Source organism: Leptinotarsa decemlineata, unplaced genomic scaffold (assembly GCF_025532065.1).
Source record: "Leptinotarsa decemlineata unplaced genomic scaffold, Ldec_3_MD MMD2_tig00000882_RagTag_RagTag, whole genome shotgun sequence".
Classification (NCBI taxonomy): domain Eukaryota; kingdom Metazoa; phylum Arthropoda; class Insecta; order Coleoptera; family Chrysomelidae; genus Leptinotarsa; species Leptinotarsa decemlineata.
The window spans coordinates 11,244,921-11,269,591 of record NW_027412556.1 but is presented as its reverse complement, the minus strand read 5'-3'; the positions used below and the strand labels follow the sequence as shown (position 1 = coordinate 11,269,591).

The 24,671-nt window shown below is 34.7% G+C and overlaps 3 protein-coding genes across 3 annotated transcripts in view; 1 reads left to right on the top strand and 2 right to left on the bottom strand.

The window, feature by feature from the left end:
- Positions 1-615: 615 nt before the first annotated feature.
- On the bottom strand, positions 616-6,430 carry LOC111507848 (uncharacterized). The gene is made up of 3 exons (XM_074174987.1): positions 6,251-6,430; positions 3,323-3,494; positions 616-918 (listed from the first exon to the last, which is right to left on the bottom strand). Exons 1-3 carry the CDS (start codon positions 6,359-6,361, stop codon positions 770-772), a joined length of 432 nt encoding a protein of 143 aa, XP_074031088.1. The 5' UTR covers positions 6,362-6,430; the 3' UTR covers positions 616-769.
- An 8,592-nt stretch (positions 6,431-15,022) lies between these two features.
- Positions 15,023-19,600, top strand: LOC111512692 (uncharacterized). The gene is made up of 2 exons (XM_023168838.2): positions 15,023-15,418; positions 18,004-19,600. Exons 1-2 carry the CDS (start codon positions 15,064-15,066, stop codon positions 18,765-18,767), a joined length of 1,119 nt encoding a protein of 372 aa, XP_023024606.2. The 5' UTR covers positions 15,023-15,063; the 3' UTR covers positions 18,768-19,600.
- Positions 19,601-23,243: 3,643 nt separating this feature from the next.
- LOC111512693 (probable multidrug resistance-associated protein lethal(2)03659) overlaps positions 23,244-24,671 on the bottom strand; it is a 37,132-nt gene continuing 35,704 nt past the window's right edge. The window contains 1 exon segment of the mRNA XM_074174986.1: positions 23,244-23,502. Within this exon segment, the coding sequence (XP_074031087.1) occupies positions 23,386-23,502 (117 nt within the window). The 3' untranslated portion in view covers positions 23,244-23,385.

The following is a 24,671-nucleotide window of genomic DNA, read 5'->3' as shown; positions in this document are numbered from 1 at the left end:
CGCCCAAACTTTCACATTTATTTCAGTATAGATGAATATTTCGAAATAAAATGTTAGAATTTGGACTGATTTTTACAAAAATGAAACCCAATAGAAAAATAATAACGACCTTACCATTTTATTGTTTTAAATCATTCATAAATTTGGTGCTGCGATATATTATATGTCGATACAAAAGTGTTATTTTCTCAATGTAAGAGTCAAATATAAATGAATGGTAAACCTTGATATTATATCAGGCTGATTTTTTTCTTTGTGAATCATTTCAGTATATTTCAATATAGACTTTTTGCAACTGAAAATGTGGCAGTCCCATATCATTTATAACATGTTTACAACATGCAGAGAAGTTTATTACATAATAACTACTTTCAACATGAACCTAGAATGAACATTGAATCACATGAATTGATTTCCTAGAAGATATTTCTTTTCAGAGTAACGGAATTTACTGGAAAATTGAATGACATTTTATACGGCCATATATTCGATTCCATAGGTCTTTTTAGTCTTTTAATGAGTATTTGCACCCAACTTTTAAAATATTCAACTCAGTATCTTTCGAACGTTGGGTAACGTTATTTTTATTTCACAATTTCAGAAAATTCAAACAAATTTTCTATAACAATAATATAATTTTTTTCACTATTGACAGAGGTGTATATAATATTTAATAAATAATAAATAACACAAAAAAGTTCATTACATTATTAAAAATATGCACACATACTAATGGACGAAATTTCAAGAATTTGACAATTGATTTTCCTCAGTTTCTCCAATCTGTGTTGAATAACAATAATAGATCGAGGAATATGCAAATTGCACAGAAAGCCAATATCCAAATTCCTTTATTGCTTGGAGTATTCACGAAGTCATTGTATTCCTTTCTCTCCAACTTTGTACGATGCCTGGAACCTGCAAACAAAAAGATATCATTCACAAAGTATTGGTTGTTCCAAAAGTTTCGTCCATTTCAATGTCATGTGTTTTTGAAGCTCCATATCTCAATAAATATTCATTCTACCATGTCATGGTATATACTGAACGTTATGGAATTTTGTAGTCTATACAGGCCGTTTATTTTATCTGTTTAAAAATCTGTTTGAAATCTATTTTCCATTAATCAGCTGTAGCCCCCATACGAACGACAACTCTCAAAAGTTGAGGAACTTGTGCGAGCTGAGGACAAAAGAGGTCTTACGTTTCAACCTAACACGGTTGCAGAATCATCCCAGCTCCAACCAAATAAATTCTCTCGAGAAAAATATCTGGTCGGAGCGGGAATCGGACCCACGGCCTTCAGATCGTGAGTCGGGCGCACTACCACCGCGGCCAATTCCACAACATGTGGTAACATTGCTATATTCTAAACCATAATAGATACGAAGATAATTAAATGAAAAAGGTAACTGTCATCGGGAACAATATAATGGTTGAAGAAAATTTACGGGGACTCTCGCCTTCTCGAGTTATACGGGGAAAACCAAAAATGATGTTTTTCATTCTTTTCGAATGGAATAATTTCGGAGAATATCAAAAAAAGGGAAAATAATATTGTGTTCAAAGTGTACTATGACGGTGTAATAATTAATATTTGATAAAACCTTTCATGTCAACATGGCCTCCATCAACTTTTTTTTCAAATACGGACCTTTCTTCCATTACAGATATTGATAAAGTGATAAATTCACAATCCAAGGGTGTATCACATTTGATATTTTTATAGCGTTTCATTTGAAATAACCACCATTATCAGTGACAACAATCAAACAGAAAAACAATTTATTTTATCAAGAACTTTTGGGAAAAATGAAACCAATACGGAAAATCAAAACTTCATGGCAATCTACATTAAATGCTCGAATTGAAGATCTCTTTGTTGAATGCACATAATTTGTCGATGCGGACAATTTCTGTGGCAATTTTCTAGCATAATAAATGTTATACTAATACATGCATCTCTTATTTGTGTACTTGGTGTTGAAAAAACTTCATCCTTCATGTATCTCCAAACAAAAAATCTAAAGGAGTAAGATCTGGGGATCGAGCCGGCCAGTTGATTGGTCCATTGTTTCTGAACCACATTCTTGGGAATATTGCATCTGAATGTTCCTTTACTATTGCTGCATTATGGGTAGTAACGCCGTCCTGTTGAAAGTATAGTATTTCATGGCAGATATTTAGTAGCAATTAATCTAAGTAGCCATCGAATTCATTAAATAGAAAATGAAGATACATTTCAGTATCCAAACCATCATCATAAAAAAAGACCCAAGGATTTTTGTTCCCACAATTCCCAACCAAACAGTTATTCCGAACCTTTCTTAGAAATTGGTTTCCCCATGTGATTTGTATTATTCCACCTACAAGTTACAAAATAAGTAACGACAGGACCGTAATTTAAAATTGTTGTCACTGATGATGGTAGTTATTTCAAATGAAACGCTATAAAAATATCAAATGCGATATACCTGGGAATTGTGAATTTATCGGTTCATCAATATATATAATAAAAAAGACAGGTCTGTATTGAAAAAAGTTGATGGTAGCCATGTTGACACGAAAAGTTTTATCGAATATTTATGATTACATCGTCATAGTACACTTCGAACAAAATAACATTTTTTCCATTTTTTGACCTCGTAAATTTTCTTCGACCATTATATTGTTCCGGATGACAGTTACCTGTTTCCCATTTAATCGTCTTCATATCTGTTATGGTTCAGAATATAGCAATGTTACTACATGATAAAAGAAACGGCCTGCATATTCATGTTTCTTTTTCCACATTTCAATGTTTGGCCTCTGTTCAGCTCGTTATTATATGATAGTGTTAATGAACGCGTTGTTCGACGTTGGTTTGCGGAATTTTGTTCCGGAGATTACAGCCCCGAAGTGGTCTACCTACAGTAATCTAGGACGAGGATTTGTGGATTCTATTAGAATAAAAGACATTCAAGCAAGACACCTCACGGTGATTATTCTTACATATGTTTATCTTTCACCGGTATTAGCCCGGGGAATAGTCGTTTTCCGGCATGCATCTACCTAAACCCATTGTGTAGGTACCTACATTGAGAGAGATTATTGTGAATGTTTTGAGATTCTACTACGAAATATTCTATACCTATCCTAATTTTCACAGGATGTAAATTTGATCCACACAGTACTTTCATGAACAATCAAAGACATCTAAGTACAATACTGGGTAAAACAAAAATTGAAACCCTGTATACATCAAACTCCAGACGCTCAAGGAATGCTTCATAGTAAAGAGCGATGAATAAATAGTTTGGAAAATAACTGAAAAATCACTCACTTTTCAGGTGAATATCGAGTTGAATTTCACTGTTGGCGGTTATGTCACACAAATCGCATTTGAAAATCTTTCCTTGCCGTTCCGCCCTCAACTTGTGTTTCCTACCTTCTAGATGGCGCTGGAGAATCCTGGAGCTTGTCACTTTGATTTTACAAATCTCACAACTCAGTACCTGAAACAAGAAGGAGAAATGTTTTATAAAATTACATTCTTTACTTTATCTGGTAATGCACCCATTTATAATAACCAAATATAATTTCACAATATTTCGCTAGTAAGAATTTGGTGAAATTTTGAAAAAATCACTGACAAAATCAAAAACTTCTGCATCAGCTCATTGTGGAGATAACATCTTATAAAATTTTTGAGGAAATACAGGAATGTAGCCTTTCACGGCTCGCTTCAATGTTTTGGTTGGTTTCCGAATTTTGCCGTCGTTTTCTTTGGTTACAATCTTCAAACGTTTCAACTGCAACAACGGCAGTCATCTTCAGTGGCGTGGTGGAGTACACTTCTTGACAAATCAAGATTGTAACCAAAAAATACCACGGCAAAACCCGCAAACAATCAAAACTAAGGAAATTTCAGAATCGTTATTCGTTCTTCTCAACTCCATAAACTCAAGAAAACTTCTGAAGGTTTTCCGAATATCGCAACACTGTATTGTATTAGGAATTGGATGCAACATATTTTGAAAAATCCATATCACCTACAGTGTAGGGAGTGGAGATCAGCTTGAACGAATTGTACTTTTAGATGCTTTGATTTATGCCAGTCTTCAAGTATGCCCACTGACTATATGTGAAAAATGTTCTTTCCTAATACGAGGAATTGGGCAAATTTCGAATATGTAGTTGGTTACCTCGCTCACAGGCAGATGGAGCGATGACAAACCTGTTGTTTGTTGTTCGCTTCAGCCTAGTTCGAGGAATGATGCTCTGAAGGAATTCAATTTTCAATTATCGGAAATCATCGACTTTATGTTGATGATAGACACTACTTTGCACTAGAGAGTGGCCAAATAGCCCGAAACCGGTCTGCAAGTGTGTTCCAGTAATTGAAAATCTATTGCAGCAGTTGTATCGCCAATAGCATATGCAGGAATACCTTCAGTAAAGAATCCTGCAAGGTAGTCACCATCATCAACCTAAAGTTGATGATATTCCATAATTGAAAATCGAATTGCTTTCAGTGTATCATTTCTCTGACCAAGCTGAAGCTACCGGCAAACAACATATTTGTCATCACTTCATCTGGTAAACAAGGTACTAACCAGCCAGAAAATTGTTGAATATCATCCAACGCCCTTCGTAGTATTAGCCAGGGAAGTAGTTGTTTTCTGATAGGTGTCAGTTCATTAACCTACAGTGTAGGGAGTTGTGACTGGTCTGATTGAATTGTTCTTTCAGATGAATTGATTTATAGCCAGTCTTCAAATATGCCAACGGACTATAAGTGTATTGAAATTCAAATTTATGAAAATATCGACAAATTCACCATATTTTGATATCAAGCAATATTTTCACAGATTTCAGAACAAAATTGTGGAAAATTTGTACAAACTCTTATGAAACTATCACTATTATAAATATTATCAGTGTCGGTGGTAAATTTGTTCATGGAGAATATAGAAAACTAGACAAAAAGTTATGAAAATATCGACAAATTCAACATATTTTGATACCAAGCAATATTTTCACAAATTTTTATAAAACTTTATTCGAAAGAAGCAGAATACAGCAAGTAACTGCTGTAATTTGTAAAAATTTTCATAAAATTATGAGTTTCATGAATATTATCAGTGTCGGTGGTGAAATTGTTCATGGAAAATATAGAAAACTAGGAAAAGATTTACGAAAATATTGATAAATTCATCATATTTTGATATCAAGCAATATTTTCCCAAATTCTAGAACAAAATTGTAGAAAATGTGTTGAAATTTTCATAAATTTATGAGTTTCATGAATATTATCGAAAGCGGTGGTGAAACTGTTCATAGAAAATATAGAAAACCAGACAAACATTTATGAAAATATCGACAAATTCACCATATTTTGATATCAAGCAATATTTTCACAGATTTCAGAACAAAATTATTTCATATTTTCATAAATTTTCATAAAACTTTATTCGAACGAAGCAGAATTACAGCAAGTAACTGCTGCTGATAAGTACTGAAAATTGTGGAAATGTGAATCGTATACAAAATTAATGAAAACAGCGGGAAAAAACAGATTCCGATCCAATCTACTTCATGACCTTTCGATCAATAATATCTGAAATTGTCTTCGAGAAAAGAAAATTTCACTGCGAATATATTTCCGATCCAGGAAAGTAGTTGTTTTTTGGCAGGCTTTCATCAAATGCTCAATGTTTGGGAAATAATAAACATGCATGTATCGAGATAAAATATATTTTCGATACAATTTTTGTCCAGATCAGACGTGAAGGAAGCTTCTCGATATAAACGAATATTAGAAGCCATGTGAAATTATGTACCATTTTGTGAAATTTCAAGATGACTTGTGGTCACCATGTATAACACAAAAATTAGATTGTCGAGTTGTGGATATAAAAAACTATTTAGAGAAATAATAGTATGCGTTTGATCACAGCCCTTTTCAAAAGTAAATAATCGAACACATTTTTTTCAACAACTCAACAATTTTTAATCCGTTACTTCACGTGTTCAATTATATTATCGTATCCAAATCTTGAATGTTATTCAATTCCTGGAAGTGAATTAACTGATACCTTCTATTATTACCTAACAACAAATTTTCATCTTGAAATATGAAATTTCATTTTGACAAAAAATGAAAGAATAACAATATTTCAATACATTTCGCGTTGAATGCAAGTTATCTCTGTAGACAGTTTTATCAATATTTTTCCACGATATTTTTCAAGACATAAAACTATCTCACCTTTGATTGATTGGTATCCTCAATCTTCGATTTCTCCGTATTTTCTGGATTATCACTTTTACCTGAAAAGTTGAATACATCCTCCACTCGACTAGCTATTTCTCCAGACATTTTTGGTTGTAATTGATAACTACAGTAAGCAACCGGATACCATGATGTACTGAGAATAAATTGTGAAGCCCTCTTTTTTGTAAAATCTTAAAAAACGCAAGTTTTTTCACTTTCATTGAATAGTATACACGATGTTCCTCCGTAGTTTTCTGAGAAATACGTTTTGAGACAGTTGAAAATTCAAAAAAATATTTTTTTCAAACTTGAATCGTTGCATCGAATAACAGTAAAAATAATAATAAAATAAAAACTTTAGTAGATTTTCCATCTCTATATTGTTTCCATCAGAGTAGTCCCTCTCAGATATAATACACTTTTGCCAGCATTTGTTGCAATTTTCGAAGCAGTTTTGTTATGTACTTTTTGGTACGTCCTTGAGCTCCCTCAACGAATCGGTTTTCGTCTCCTCAATTATCCCAAAACGCCGTATTTTTATGGGTCTCTCCAATTTCGGGAACAAGAAAAAGTCGCAAGGGCGCAAATCTGGTGAATACGGTGGCTGAGGTATTATTGCAGTATTTTTTTTGGTCAAGAAAGTATCAACTAGCAATGACGAGTGATCAGGGGCATTATTGTGATGCAAAAGCCATGAATTGTTAATCCACAATACCGGATAATACTCCTCATTGACCGTAGGACCTTGTGATCAAGTCAAGTCAAAAATGTTCATTCAAAATTGGTGTTAAATCACATGATATTTATGTTAGTGTATTTTGAGAGGGATCCTGCTCTAGGCTCATGCCTCTTCAGGGTTAGGAGATTATGTGTGTGTAGTTTCATGATGTGATATCTTATGTTGTGTTATGTTGTGCTGTCATGTGTTCCTCTTATTTTCCGTTATTCCGTTGGAGTGGTCCGGGTCCGTTGCAGTGGTCAGAAGAATATGAGTTCAGGTTGTAAGGCCGGGGTGGATGTCATTCGATTTCAGCTCCTTCCAGGACGTAGCTGTCCGTTAGCTGATTCCTAGTGGGTATTACTCTAGGATATCTTGGATCTGCTCTGGCGGATCTTTCATTGCTCCCAGGAGTCTTGCTGGGAGAAACGGGAGCTTCCCATCCTTCCTTCCTTCCTATTCCTTCTAGGTATCCTTCTGGGTCCTCCACGGGGAGTGGAGTGTTGTCAGCACGTTGATGGCATCGGCGTTATTACTACTCATCATTCTTATTGCATATCGTCCTTGAAGTTCCTGAAATCGTAGGTTGATTGGTGTAGTATTTACTAGGTTGTATAAGGTTTGAGATGAATAGCGGTAAGGGAGGTTGTGTATGTTGCGTAGGATTCTTCTCTCAGTTGTTAGGATACGGTGGGATAGTCCCGGGGAAAGCGTACAATAGATCATGGCTTTGTAGTCTAGGACTGATCTGATGAAGGTTTCAAAGTGTGTAGAAGAGTTTTACTGTCGCATGTCCTGAGCTTGCCCCTCAGTACTTTTAGTAAGTTTTCTCTTTTCCTGACTCTGTCTAGAGTTTCTCTCGATTCGACTTCACAGTTGAGGGTCCTCGTGAAGGTGACCCCCAAGTAGGACACCGAGTCTTGGAGTATGAGGTTTTCTCCTAGGAGTCTGAGGATCAAGTTACCAGGATTTAATTTAGGGCGGATAGTGATATGAGGATATCTGAATAGTATGGTTTGGGTTTTGATGGGATTTATTTCGATACGCCACTTGTTGCACCATTGCTCAAAGTGGTCGATCATGTTTTGTGCTTGAGTTTGCAAGCTGCGGTGTTGGGAGCGGAGGAGTAGAGTATAGTATCGTCGGAATACTGGAGGATTTCGTGAGGACGTAGTGAGCGTGAATTAGAAATGAAGAGGGAACGAGGACTGAGCCCTAGGGGACCACGGATTTGGGGGTTGAGGGGGAGAATAAGGCGTTGCCGACTTTAACACGGATTTGTCGGTTAGACAGGTAGGAAGCTACTAGTCGGATGAAGTGGTGTGGAAGGCGAATTTGGATGAGCTTCCACATCAGGCCTGCGTGCCACACCTTGTCGAAAGTTCTTTGGATATCTGGTAGGATTGCGAGAGTGTCGTAAGAAGAGTTGATATTTTGGGGGATGTGTGTATGTAATTCGACAAGTGCATTCTGTGTGGGATGTTCTGGCCTGAAACCATGCTGGTGAGGAGGAATAATGTTATGTTCTTGTAGAAAGTCGTTTAGTCTATCGGTCATTAGTCATTCCAGCAGTTTGCCCAGACAGCTAAGTAGACTAATAGGTCTAGAGGAATCTGGTTTAGTGGTATCTTCATGAGGTTTAAGAATAAGGGTTATACTCACCTGTTTTCAGACATTTGGCATGTACTAGACATGCATCAAGGATATGTTTGAGGAAAGGAATGGTGGATCCAGGAAGGTTTTTCAGACGGTTCACCGAGTCGGGTTCTGGAGCGGTATTTATACCGTAGTGGATGGATTTGAGGATGCCTTCCTCGCTGAATGGGGATCTTAAGGGGCAGTTAAGGTCAAGAGAGTTCTGTCCGGGGTGACAGATGTATGAAATTTGGATGTTGGTTGTCAAAGTGTGTGTTGTTAGGGAGTTGGAAAATGAGTTGGAGGTTTTCGCAGAAGGCTTCTGCTTTTTCGGAAGGTTTGGAAATGATGTTACCATCAATTACTAGGTGACTTTTGGATTTTCGTTTTTGTCCGGTGAGGACTTTGAATTTTTTCCAGAATGCCGATCCGTCCCTATAGTCAAGTTTTTTCGTCTCCTCTATCCACCTTTTCTGGACGAATTGGTTGATGAGGAGACGTATTCGTGCGTTGAGTTTATTCCACTCGGTTTTTAGAGCAGGGTCTCTAGTGCGGATGAATGTCCTGTAGAGTTCACTTTCGTTTTTAATGAGTGCGCCAGGTGGGTTCCTCGCCTTCTCACAGCTGACCAGAAATTGCATCGTCTTCAGTTGTGTTCTTCTTGCAAGATTTCAGGAAAAAGGAGACCTTCTTCTCACTCACATTATCACCTGTGATGAAACATGGGTGCACCACTACACCCCAGAGTCCAAACAAGCGAGTATGGAGTGGAGAAAATAAGGAGAACCTGGACCAGTGAAAGCCAAGTCGCCTTTGTCGGCTGGCAAGGTTTTGGCTACCGTTTTTTTGACCAGCGTGGATTGCTGTATCTCATTGCACATCGGCGCAAAAGACAAGACCTATCGATCAGGGAAGTGGTTCTCCTCCATGACAATTCTCGCCCCCATACAGCAGCCTTAACTAGGGAAAAATTGAAGCAACTGGGGTGGGAAACATTGAAACACCCTCCTTACAGTCCAGACCTGTCACCCTATGACTTTCATGTGATTGGCCTTCTCAAGGAAGCTTTGGGAGGCCATAATGTGTTTCCAAATCAGGAGATTATTAGGAATATAAACTATATTCATTTTTGCGTTTGAAATAAAAATATATTACCAAAAAAAATGTCTCGTTTATATTTGATTCACCTAGTATATGATTCAAGATGAACTCCTGAGTTTTGTTTAATGAATTACTTATTTCACACAAAGAAACTGCAGCACTGTATTTGAAACTCGCTTCACCAACCAAGGAATCGACTACAAAATAATGTAATACTTCAGATGCGTCTACTACACAGAGTTTGGTAGAGATGAACCATGAAAAGTTTCAGTAAACCAGTCGTTCTTTATAATTATGATTTAGCTATTTTGTCGACCCAGCATCTTCCGTAATGAAAGACACTTTTTACCTCACCTTATTCAGGATAGTTTCAGAAACATATCATCCAAAATTGCTGAAGTTGTTCTGTATCTATCATTTCATTCAGTTACTTAGGGATTTTTTTCCAGTGAGCATTTGTACAGAGAATATTGATTAAAACCTACATGCCTTTCATTTTTTGCAACCTACTTAATCCCTTCTTGTTGTAGATACATGTGAACCCACGAGTATCAATTGCACTTCATCTATTTCAGGAGCACTGGTTCGGCTTGAACAAAGTAGAACTGAAATTCACTCTGATAGATTTCCATTCGGGTCTGAAAGTCAGAATTACAGAAGGTGGATCTAACTTCACCGTTGCTGAGCTAGAGTAGCACTACTTGAAAGGGGTTTTTAATAAAATTCTAAAAGGTTTTGATATATCTGCCTAGCGCCACGACAAAACTATCACTCCGTATGTGTATTAAATATTCTCACGCTTGCAAATTCATTTATTTCGTTCTCCGGATAAGATGAACGATTTCAATTGTCTGCAGATTTTCTGGGAAAATAAGTATTTATGACGGGGCCATGAGTGTGTAAGTTTTGAAAATGATTGAATAAATAGTGTTTATTGAACTGGAAGGGTTGTATTTCTAGAAGTGATTTATTTTTGGGAAAGAAACCTGGAAAAAAGCCTTCCTGAAACAGACACTTCCATATGAACATTGAATTACACCAAAGAAATATTTCTTCGAAACAAATACTTTCATATGATCACTGAATTTTACAAAAATATACTAAATGAAAGGTGAAAAATTGCACACACATGGAACACTGTCATCACCACCAATCGCGGATTGCGATTCCAAGAATTGCATATATCGGTTACCCTGTGAGTGCGGAAAATTCTATATCGGTGAAACTAAGAGGCCATTGAATGTTCGCATTGCTGAGTGAAAATACTCAAATGACCCATAATAGTCATCTCTCGGAGGAATCAGTCCAGTCATCACCCGAAGACGATTGCCTGGTTTTCATGAGGCTGCTTCGGAGAGTGTTTTCGGATTTGAAGCAGGTTTTGATGTTGTACTCAGAACCAACTCTTCTTATCCATTCCGATAATCCTCCGATGTAGGGAAGTGCAAGTACTGGTTGTGACGGCTTCTCTTCCTTGCGAGGCTCCTGCTGTATTTTAGCTAAAGTCTGTTCCACCATGGCTTTGAAGTAGCCATTCCGTTGAAGATCATTTTTGATTATGTCTAGTTCCTTCTCGACACCTTGTCTCGTATTACAGAGCCCGAAAGCTTCAAATTAGACTATTCAAGGCCTATGTCTTCTTTTCATCGAAGTCATTGGTCAGTTTTTATTTTAAATAAATTTTCGGGCCCATCTATTCAGATATGGCCGATTTTCCTGTCCATGAAGCTGAAATGCAAACTCGTAGTTTGCATTTTCGCGTTTCCAGTATTATAACTTATCAAAAGGATACGTTTGTTTAGTCTAGCCTGAACAAAACATAACCAATGATGATGCCGCCAATCAAAAGACATTTCTTAGCTAACTGACAGTTCTGTTTTTATTTTTTATATAGATTCACTTATAGATAACTTATCAAAAGGATAAGTTTGTTTAGTCTAGCCTGAATAAAACATAACCGTTGATGATGATGCCAATCAGAAGACATTCCTTAGCTGACTAACAGTTCTGTTTTTATTTCTTATATAGATTCACAAATTTTATTATGTGAATGCCAGTGCTTCTCCCTATTCTGTAATTGGGTTCATTGTGTAGAATAGTGTATGAAATAAATAAATATCATATTGGAATGATGTTGGGGCCGCGGTTGCTGAGAATACGTGCGTTATGTATGCAGATGACACATCACTTCTAATTTCGGACAAAGACACCACAATTTTGAAAGAAAATTGTAACATGGTGTCAAATCATCTGGTTTCATGGTGTGCCGTCAACTCACTTCATTTTTTTTTTTTTTTTTTTTTTTTTTTTTTTTTTTTTTTTTTTTTTTCTGATTGATTCGGCCGTTACTTGATGAAGATCCATAGTAATTTCACAAACTACACTTAAACGATTTGATCTCCACTAACTTTATTGAAAATAATCATAACATGTTTCGCTAAAACATTAGCTTTTTCAAATGATTCTACTTCATTTCAACTCTCGAAAAGCTTCATTAGTACGGTTCCATCACAGGCAAAAGAACTGTTCAATTCCTGAAATTAAAATTAATGAGAATGAAAACACACTTTCTTTATCCGATGAATGTAAATTTTTGGAACTCACGCTAGATACCTATATGTCTGCATTGGAAGAGTCATTGTAATAAACTGATATTGAAAGTAAGTTCTGTTTCGTATCTGATACGAAATCTTAAGCCGATATTAACCACTGAACAGTTGGTAAATTATTAGTAGGCACATATAGAATCTAGAGTCAGATATGGCGTTTGGCTTTGGAGAAGCTCTTCATTAGCTCTAAATATATTTATTGCCAAAAAAAAGATTATGCGAATTTTGGCAGGCGTTTCCCGGATATTCTCATTTTTGAAATGTGTGTATTCATAAACACCAAAGTTCGAAATATGATCGCATTTCAGCTTACCATGATGTATATACGCATAACTCCCGTCAAATGTAATAAAACCGCTAACTCACCTCATTACTTGGGGCTGAAACTTCATAACAAACTGCCCGAATCATTGAAAACTACTAATAGAATTCAGGTTTTCAAAACTACTCTCGAAAGGTTTTTATTAGATTATAATTTTTATACCATAGATGAATTTAATGAAACTGGAGTTGAAAGAAGTTGATATGTTTTGTCCACCATTGTATGGCTATGACAACTTTACATATTTTATATGTTTGGTTTGATTTTACTTTAAGAATTATTTTATGTATGTACAAAATGCTATTTGACCTATCCTAAAATTTTTTTATAGGATAGGTCAAAGTTCTACAGGATAAATGAAATTATTTTATTTGATTTTGAATATTGTAATTTGAATGTTGGCAATTCTGCAGCACTACCTAATGTTACCTGGCTGGAGTTGAAAGAAGTTGATATTATTTGTCCACTATTGTATGCCTATGACAATCTTTCATATTTTTTATGTTTGCTTTGATTTTACTTTAAGAATTATTTTATGTATGTACAAAATGCTATTTGACCTATCCTATAACTTTGTTATGGGATAGGTCAAAGTTCTACAGGATAAATAAAATTATTTGATTTGATTTTGAATATTGTAATTTGAATGTTGGCAGTTCTGCAACACTACCTAATGTTACCTGAACCTTTACCTGAATGTATTTTGAACACATAAATACAGAAAATTATGAAAAACATTAACCATTTCGTAGTCTAGTGATAGGAAAGTTAAGTGTGACTAGGATCTGACTGTAAGTATACTTCTTCGAATTATTTTTAGTACACTGAATATTTGAGTTTCCCACAATATGGAAAGTTTGTGGAATATACATTACTGAAGTTTTCTCGGAAAATAGTGACGGATATAATTGGATTAGTTCTGCGATATATCATCGGCATCCGAACATCATTATAAAAATAAATATATATTGGTGCGTCTGCACTTAGTGTTAACACAAGTCAAAAATTCGTGAAATGGAGTATCGATTATGTTAAAATAATCGTATAGTTGGGTAGGTAATTGGAATAATAAAGACAAATAGTATTTGAGTATTTAATGAGTAGAGACGAGTAACTTCACCAACAGAAGATTGTCGTATGAATTCATTCATTCACTCGATTCAAATGAAGCATAGCGTAATTTATGTGTGACAATACTTTTTTTAAATCATTTTGCTTGTGTAAGTTGTGTATATCATAATTAATATCACATGATTTTTTTCAAGTTAGCTTCTATGTGTATATCTCATTCGCGTCAATTGTGTTACATGTTCACCTCAAATCAATGTTGAGAGTGAATGCAATGAACACAGAAAATGAAATTGTAGGAAGGGGGACGTGAATTGAATTTTATTTTTCCAAGCATAGGCACGCCTATGGAAAATGTAATGCAGTCAAGTGTAAAGGTAGGCTACACTTGTTTGTTGAAAGCAGGAAACAACACATACGTACGGAGTCGACAACAGAAGCCACCTGCACATTTGTGGTTCCAGTTAGAAGACCTAGAATTTCTAGGCTACATCTAACATGACCACGTAGGCAGCTATAGCTACCCGGGCGACATTCAGGTCCAGAATATAAATTCAAATAGAGATTTTATCGAGTGTGTATGATACCGATCAAAAATGAAACAATTCGTGGACACAACACTCCATAAATGGGGGGAGGGCAAACCGCGGACACATGTTTCTGGCTATTGGTCATGACAAATGTCATACCTTCACATAAATGTCATTTTTCAATGGGTGTGATGATTTCATAATCTTTGACTTTAAGAAAGAGTTATTGATTGATACAATTTTTATTATTATCATGTTTTTGATGTAGTTCCAGTAAGTTACTGTATATATTGCTGAGATTATCAATGTCAGTTTTCTTGTTCATACAAACAGAAGACTTATTAATTTCAACCATTTCAAGAAAAAGGCGTTTAGAAATATTTTTTTCTGTGTGTAAAAATTTGATATTAGAGTAATTTGGTTTATGTCCTGTTTCTATAGAATGTTGTGCTAATCCGCATGATTTTTTATTAAGCTTCATATCACTTTTATGTGAAGTTATTCTATCATTAAGAATTCTAGATGTTGTTCCAATATAATCCAAATCACAATTGTTACGAGGAATGTTATAAATCACATTTGACTTTTTGGATAATATATATATATATATATATATATATATATATATATATATATATATATATATATATATATACATATATATATAATATATTTGAATCAGGTGCACAAATTTTTCCTGCAAAAACAGTCCCCCTTGACGTGTTTCTGTATATTTGAAGGCTTACCATTAGTACGTTTTCAAATTAACAACCTATAAGAAACTGTTTTTCATCGGGATTTTCACTGTATATGTTATTTCAGATATGAACATGGATGCTACTCTTATCCAAAAGCTAGTAAATATGCTACAGTGTCCAACCTGCTCTGCTCAGATGGTCCCACCACTCATTCATTGTTCCGAAGGGCATCATTACTGTAACAATTGCATCTTAGTGAATACACATTGTCGGGAATGTCAATTACCAATGAGATCCAGGAGAAACTATGCTTTTGAAAATCTGTGTTTTTCTTACTCGTTGAAATGCTCCTTTGCCCCAGATGGATGTCTATTTACAGGCACTTGCATTGTTGTTGCGGAACACGAGAGGTGTTGCGAATTTTCTCGAACACAACAACGACATTCTGTTACGTTATCTGAAACAGTTCGTCCCATAGAGGGTAAGTTGATGTCATTACTGTATTTGGTTGTTTCGCGGTATTTTAAATTTTTATTGAAACGTTTTGCTATTCATTGAGTTGCATAGATATATGAAAACAATGAGCTTGTTTCATGCTATGGATAATGATACTGGTTTGCTTATAGACTGATCGAGTTAGGGGTATATAATACTTATCAAGCCTAAACGGTCCCAAAATCTCTTTATATTTGCAGAAAAAAGAATAATTCGAAAAGCAAGAATTCAAATTGGCCGCGTTTCTGTTGACCAGTTAAATTGATCGTTTCTAGAGCGGAGTATTGAAAATTTTTCATGTAAAATTCATCGATCATTTCAAAATCGAATCTTGGTAAAGTTGTCGGGAGTCAGCTTTAACAAAACTAGGCACAACATTTATTTTGAAATTATTTTAACAAAAATATGAAGTTTGTGGAAACCATTGACATTAGAAAGGGCACATTGTCGCATACACTACAGAGGGCGCTGGCATACTGGATGACAATATGGCTAATATACCAGTAACGTTGAATTTCTTATTTTTTGGTACGTGGCATGAATGAATAATTGATTCATTTCATTAGAGTTCATGAGGATTCGAAAACCATTTGAAAATACAGCTCTTTCAATTCTATTTAGAATTATATTTAGATATAACATTTAAATATCAGTTATCGAGCCAGATATTATTGTCCATTTTTTGCCTAATTCGTGGATTCCAGCGATCTTATTATTGTATATTTATTTGTTTGCTGGCTTTATTCTTTAAAAAAATTAATGAATAATTACAGAAAGTTTTGATTGATCGTTCATTTTATCAGGAAAATGGAGTACCTATATCACAATTTATTGGTTTATTCGGCATTGAGACTGTATGTCATATCGGATCCATTCTGCTTGTTTTTGCAACATTGAGTTTCATACATGATATATTCGAGTTGCACTCGAGCAGTTGTAGTAGTAACATGCTAATGTGGATGATATTATTGACGCATTTGTACTCAATGCCAGTAATGAAAAAAGAGAAATGGTTCTAGCAATGATTTCCAAATTTCTAGACCTTCACGATGTTTCTCCCAAGGAACTCGTTTTCTCGCATATTATGATGCGGAAAAAAGAGACAGGAAATAGAACTGAGAAGAGACTGCCCTGATATGGATAATCGAATGGACGATAACTCAGGTTAACTGAAGAGAGCCTTGAAGAAGAGGCGATTTCATATAAAAAACGGCCAACTTTTTCTTAGCTGACAGCTCGCGTAGGAATAATTTGTTTTTTTATCGAGTTTAGTTTGTTGTTTATGTTTTGAAAGTATTTTAGAGATATATTTGAATATTGATATGGTGCATTCTTGTGCTGATTTTAATTGTGCGGAAAGGCACAAGAAAACAGAAAGCGCATTGGTTTATAAGTGAGTTATTTCATATAATGAGTTTAGGTTCCCAAATGAAAATCTGTGAAAGTATTGAAAAGAAAGAACTACAATCCTTCTACAATTCCAAGACTTTATAGAAATCATTCAAAAAGTGACTATAAATGAAAGGGAAACGAAAATATTGAATTTCATGACAGAGATTCTTTTTATTTCAACTTTCAAGTATTATCTACAGAAAGTATTATCTGGAATTAATCCTGTTACTGAAAGTTTGAAACAAAATAAATTGAATTTTATCATATGATTAACGGTATTATTATCTCAGAAGCTTCTGTTGGATTAGTTCGAGTACAATCAATTCTGTCTATACTTGACCTCATTCAACCTTCCTCTCAAGTTTTGGAAGATTCAACAGATTACCCAAGCAAGCCCATAACGCTTGAATTTAGTAGCTGTATTAGGAATCGTTTTTTTTTGCAGTTGTACAGATTGAGGATTGTAGAATACATTGAATATTTGAAATGATTCTTCAATCCAGTTTGCTATATTTTTTGATTTTCCTAACTGTTCATAAATGTATTATTGAATAATGCATAAAATCATAGTTTAGGTAAATATTTTGTGATCTATCGACTTTGTGTACTGATTTTAGATATAGAACTTAGTTTCAAACATGATTTTTCGTATACATTTCATTCCATGTGGAGAATTTTTCATTAATTGAAACGTCAACGGGTTCATATACACTTTCATAATTAAATTGATAATTATAGGCTTTGTAAATTTTACGATTTGGCAATGTTGATTATTTCTATTGTTCCTATTGGTCAATCGAACAAGAAGCGGGAATAGGGGCGTGACGTCACCACCCTACCACTTTCGATTTTTAATAATTGATTACTGGAAAACTACGGTACTTAGAGAGATGAAACAAAGTGCACTGTTTTTCAATTCAAAATTTCAATCAAGTGAACTATAAACAAAAAAATCATGAAACAAGCTCATTCAATGAAAGTTACTTATATCCATCATATTATGTTTCTAGGCTATGGCTTCGCATGACTATAGTAAAAATAGCGACATATACTGGCTATCTTGCCGTTGGTGATTTTTGCTTTGTCTCTCTGTATGATGTATATTTTTCACACAATATTTTATTTTTTAGAATTTTTGTGTACAAATACTTATTGATGTTTGGTATTGATCATTTATAGACTCCAGAGGACAATCATTGGAAGAAGCTCTTTTAGCAGAATTAGAATGCCCGGTTTGTTTATCGCTGATTTTACCACCCATAGTAGAGTGTTCTAACGGCCATCGGATTTGCCATGAGTGTTACCAGCGAGTTGAACACTGTCCCATATGCAGAATACCAATGGCGTATACAATAAACCTCATTCTAGGGGATATTTTTGAAATGATGGTGGTGTCTTGTAAACATGCCCGCGTAGGTTGTGAATTCCGCGATAATGTACGTTCTGTCATGGACCATGAGAAGTCCTGTAAGTTCATCGTGAAGTTATGCCCTCTCACGGTGGATGGAATCTGCAAGTGGAAGGGTGCGATGCGTCATCTGGTGGAGCACTGCGAAAATGCTCATTCTGACAGGCTTATCTTAGCAAACGAGTATAGGTGTATTAATGGAAACTTCGAACACCAACTTTCGAATCATAACCTTTTCTACATTAACGGTGTTCTGTTCAGATTTGGGTGGTACGCTTGTGACGGTTTTTATAAATTTTCGGTAAATTCCTTCGGGTACGTAGGAAATGAAGTTCAGTATTCGTACCAAATTAAAGTTTTTCACCGTACTGGCAAATATTTGGTAACAAAGTCGAAAATGTCATGTGCTGATCTGGAGGATGGTGATATTAAATTTCTCAATCGATACTTCATAGAGATGCCACAAGGACTTGATTGTTTCAACGAGCTTGGTGAGATTACTTATGAGGTCAAAATGATTGAACACAGAATGTAAAAGTGTAGAATCGTCACACGTTTCCATTGGATGATATTTTGCGGCTATTTCAGCATGATGACGTCAAATAAACTCAGTTTGGTGCTAGTTATCAGCTGAATGGAATGATTCTAAAATTTGTAATTATAGTTTTTGTTTCAAATAAACTTCACAATTCATCATAAATAGTGAGTCTAGTACACAAAAGTGTTTTTTATATCTTCTCACCTCAACATTATAACGTGTTTTCGCTATAATTCTGAAAGGCTTCAAAATATCAGACTTGCGCCGCGAAAGGACACTCCTTAAAAATCCTCGCGCGTGCCAATTCATTAATTTCGTTCTCCACACAAAATGAACGATTTCAATTATTCCTCGGGTTAAAACCTCATATTATATGATATCATTGTAACATTTGATAAATATATAATTGTAAGTACAAATATTTTCACACTTTTCACACAGGTATATTAACAGAATATGTTATCTGAAATCCATTCACGGGATGAAGTTCGTTCAGTATTGTCTGAGAGTAAAAGAATTTCAAGAATGCAAACATGTTGCAACATCAAAGAAAGCAACATAGTCATCTCAAGCAAATAGCTCTGCAATTCACCCACAAAGATATGTCTACCCTCTATATCCCTTGAGGACGCCGATAACGAGCCATTAAAATAAGGATATGCGACAAAGAACGCGAAAACACCGACAAAGAATGCGAAAATACCGCCAAAGGAACCGCTCGATGTTTTTTCTGGTATTACGATTAAGATTATATCAATAGGCGTCGAACTGGGGATACCAATATGAATTTTCCATTGATATATTCTGTATGATGAGAAGATAATAAAAATATGGTGAAAACTGATTTTGTTTAAATATTTTATTTTGAGATGGACAATTTATATTTGAAATAGTTTTTTATTATTTAGAATTGTTACCTTCTACAGATCTATAAAATAATCGGAATATCAAATATACAAATGAATACAAATGTAGAAAGGCCAAAAAGTTACTGCATTTGATAAATTAGCTTTTTGAAAAAAAAAATCAAATTTGTCATTACCTTGAATTTGAAAAATTTTGCACATTAAAAGAAATGTGTATCATCTGGTGACGTTTTAAAGACTCTATCCATTTTCTTTGTTCAACCTATTTAAATCAAAACATTATAATTTGTAGTTATGATTCGTCTTTTGAAGTAAATAAATTTGATTCGATGAATATTAAATTGATCGTCGGTTTGATAATGAAGATGGATAAAGTATTCGAAACATGACCAGATAAGTATACAAATAGAATAGATTTCCGCGGATACAAATTCGAACATCTGATTTCGAGTTGAACCGCGTTCAAAATTTTGCGTTGTTCGACGTTTCGGCTTCGAATTTGACATTTTCAGGAAGAAGAAAAGTTTGGCTGCACTGAGAGATACACTTTATATATTCTTGTTGGTTTGAAAATGAAGATTCATATTCCTTATTGGATTTTATAGTTGATTCAGAAACAATTTTATATATTTAATGGGATCACTCACTTCGAATGATGCATTGTGATAATTTTAATTTGAAAAAGTCTACAGGGATTCGTTGAGATATTTTTCACTGGATGAATCCGTTTCATTAGGATTGATGAAAACTGGAATAATTTTTCTGATAATGAGTCTATGCGACCATCCAGATCCCACATCTTCCAGATTTCACATTTTTCCCAAGCATTTTAGTCGATTGTTTCCAGGGCACTGTATAGGTATTTCTTCACTTCACACAGCTTGAAGGTCTTATTATTCCTTGCGATGAATACTTCGACTTGAGCCCAAACCAACTCTATTGGATTCAATTCACAGTGATAAGGCAGCAACCGAAGAACCGACATTCCTTTAGTCTTCGCCACCTCATCGGTGACATACCTGACGAATTTTGACCTATGACGTTTAGCCAAGTTGAGGAACTTCGCTTTTAACATGGTTGATTTAAAAGGAATAGCTTTGTAACCACTTAGTAATATCTGCTTTCTTCCAACACGACGTCGGCAGCTTCTCGACTCGTCTACTGTGTTGACTTGCGTTATCCATTACTATTATGGATCCCTGCGGAAGTTTCACGAGTATGTTTTAAACCATTCTTCGAATACTGTGGCATCCATTTCTTAATGATATTTCCCATTTTTCTTCGATTCAAACACCATCAATCCATCTTTCACGAATCCTTCACTGCTGCCCATGTGAGTGATGATGAGACGACGACCTTTTCCAACTGGAATTTTCAAACCAATGGACCAACCTTCCATAAAGGCTTGCCTTTCACTTTTGATGTTCTGATCTTGCCAAACCTTCGAGACGGTATGACCCTCATTGACCCATGTTTCATCCAAATAAAAAACTGATTTACCTAGTGCTCTGGCTTTCTTTATTTCTCTCGAATAGTTTCTTCTGCATTCTACAATCTCTGATTTTTCTGTTGATATGCTCTTTCTAGCTTGCAATTGTTTTCTCATTCATATTTAATGGTGACAATTTCGGACACTTCACGTTTCCCGAACAACCAGCTTCCATGTTGTCTAGCTATTTATTCAACGCGCTCTCGAAGTAAACTGAAGAATATCACGAATAATCCGGCTGAAAAGCCAAGTCGGTCTCATTAATGGGTGCAATATGCCTGTTGACAGTATAATTCAAAGGAATATCTATTTATACTGCCTTAAAAAAAAGTTTTTTCAATTCCCTCCAACTGAATACCTATTTGTTGGGGAACGTCTTGATTACTACTGGATATATATATATATATTTATATACATATATATATATATATATATATATATATATATATATATATATATATATATATATATTTTCATATATATATATATATATATATATATATATATATATATATATATTTTCATATATATATATATATATATATATATATATATATATATATATATATATATATATATATATATATATAGTCTCTCTCATTTATGAACAGATTATACCACTCGACGATTTCACTGAAGCTTTTGGCAATTTGAATCTCATTTTTTTTTAAATGAAAATGTTGTTGTTAACCTTCTGAAAAAAATGTTCATTTGGATGGATGCTATTGAGAAAATATGTATGATATGAGTCTTGGACTCTCAAAGGAAACAATTCTGGAGACTTCACTATTTCTGGTAAGCTGTTAAAATTTCATGATTTCTACTCGTGAATTAGTGAGTTATTAAACTGAGAGTGACACTACTTTCGTCATTTTCAAAACGAATGATCAAAAACGATTTCGTGTTTTAATTTCACACTACTTTTTGATGGGAAAAAATACCGTTCAAGTGAAGCAATGGCTTGAAAATTATTATAAGGACTCCCCTACATCAGAAACAACAATTAAATTGGGAGCCCAAGATTTTTAGAGCAGTCAGATTATCACAAAAAACATCCAAAATATTTTTCGAATGGTTATTTTTGGAGCATTATTGATCTGTTCTCATGCAAGTAAACGTTTGTTCTGATAACGTTCTTCTGAGTATATGAAGATTTATTATGAATATCATTAGTTAACTGAAGATTTTTTGCCAACAAGAGGGTTCTCCCGACAAGCTCAAGATCAGGTACTAAAACTTTTCAACTTCATAAAGGGAGTTTCAACTATGTATGATACTTGTATAGAGGTCCCAGAACGTAGGCTATGAAACTTTTCAACTTCAGAAAGGGAGTTTCAACTATGTATGATACTTGTATAGAGGTCCCAGAACGTAGGCTACGAAACTTCTCAACTTCAGAAAGGAAGTTTCAACTATGTATGATACTTGTATAGAGGTCCCAGAACGTAGGCTATGAAACTTTTCAACTTCAGAAAGGAAGTTTCAACTATGTATGATACTTGTACAGAGGTCCCAGAACGTAGGCTAAGCTTTCAAGTCTCCATTGAAATGGGAAACGTTAAATCGTGGCAGCTATACATTACTTTGAGTCATATTTCCATTAGATGAAGTAGAGATTTATGAAAAGGGATCATGAAAAATTGTTTTCATGAAGTGATATTCTTCAACAATTTCAATTCGAATATTATTTTCCCCTTCTTTACCCATGACAGTAGTATAGTCTTGAAGAGCGAGATATTGTATCTACAGAGTGGGTTTCATTAAATTCGTTGTGAATTTCTTCCAATTTTTCATATCTAAATTTAAAAGCTTGCATCCTGAGTGCAATTGATTTACTATAGATTCAAATTAGAAATTTTCTAATTTCCATAGTGAACGATTATAATGAACTGATTCACTAATAAACGACATTATTCATCATCTTTTGGGATACTTTCTATATTGTTATTTTATGTTGAATATTCCATTCATTTGGGTTCTCAAAACATACAAAGAGGACCTTATGGTGTCAGAGGAGAAGTAGGGTTGTTTCATGTAGAACCAAATCCCAAATATCATACATATCTATAACCTTGAAGGAATTGAAGTTTACTTTTTCTCCAAATAAGAAACAGTGAGTGAAAATCAGCAGTTGTATTGTTCAGAATATTTAGAAGCGATGAAAGTAATTGACAAAGTATAAGATAATAACAATCCACCATTTTTCTTTCAAAATAAACCTCATAACCAATTGTCATTTTGTTAGATTCAGCCGAGTTTTTCATGCATCCATAAGTCCAGGCTGTTTTGCCATTTTATAGAAATGACTGTTTTTGTCAGCTAAGAGAGCAGTAGGTGTATCGAATTCAACAATTTCCCCTTGGTCAACAACCAGTATCTGCAACAAACAAAATCGTCTAATATTGTCAAAATACAAAATTTTAAGGACTATACATTGTTGGAATACTCAAATTTAGATGTTGAGAAATAATATTGGAGCAATTTTAGTAATATCTTCTAGGGTTAGACATTTCATTCCGTTGAGATATCTCAAATGTATATATTTCAGTTTGGTTTATTCGAATTGACGCCTAATCTGGAAGCTTATACAAATACACCTCCTATTTCACTCCATCAGAAGAATCGCCTCTCATCTTTCCAACTGATGAATCCGCATCAAACTCGGTACATTCTTTTCTTCCCCCTCAACACCCAAATCTTCAGTCTTCCATGACTCTGTCCTAACTACTTCCCTATTCTCAATGTATGTACACGATGTTTCGACTACCCAGAAAATCTACAATACACAGACGACAGGATGTGACACTCCTCCATGGCAAACACCCGCACCCTACAAACACACTTTGCTAGTTGGTGCAACAAGTGACGTATCAAAATGAACCCCACCAAAGCACAGACCATCTTCTTCAGACACCCCTACACCACAACCCGCTCTAAACCAACTAGAACACTGTTTACAAAATGGGAGTTGATCTTATTGGCGTCATTCAAATTTTCTGGGATTGCAACGTAAGGTTTTCTGCTTGTAACATTCAGGTTTCTCAGCTTTTCCATAGTTGCTTCTGGTCTTTATTGGCACAAACACGGTTGGAATAAACTTTTTTTTCATAATTTATAAAAGTGTTGGTAATGTTTCGGAAATTTTTATAATGTCAAAAATTATCCTCTGATTTACTCTGCTTTGGCTTTGTCTCTGAGGTTCATTAATTCTCTGAGATTATCGTTCACTCATGGAGAATGTGCTTTTGTTAATTTCACTAACCACATTGAGGCATGACGATTAATTACTGTTAGGAAAGATTCATTGAGTATTTTCAATTTTTCTTCTATATTTTTAGTATAGTATATTCTATGTGAATTCATTTTCTTTAGTTCGGAGCAAACCTCATTCATATCAACATTTTTAAAGATTCTACAGTATTTCATGACAGGTTACGGCTTTGAAATACCAAGATCTGCAAAAACCGCATCGTGGTCCGATATATCACAAACTATGACTCCATAATTTGTGTAATCATTATTGAATCTATCAGTGTCGAACTTTTC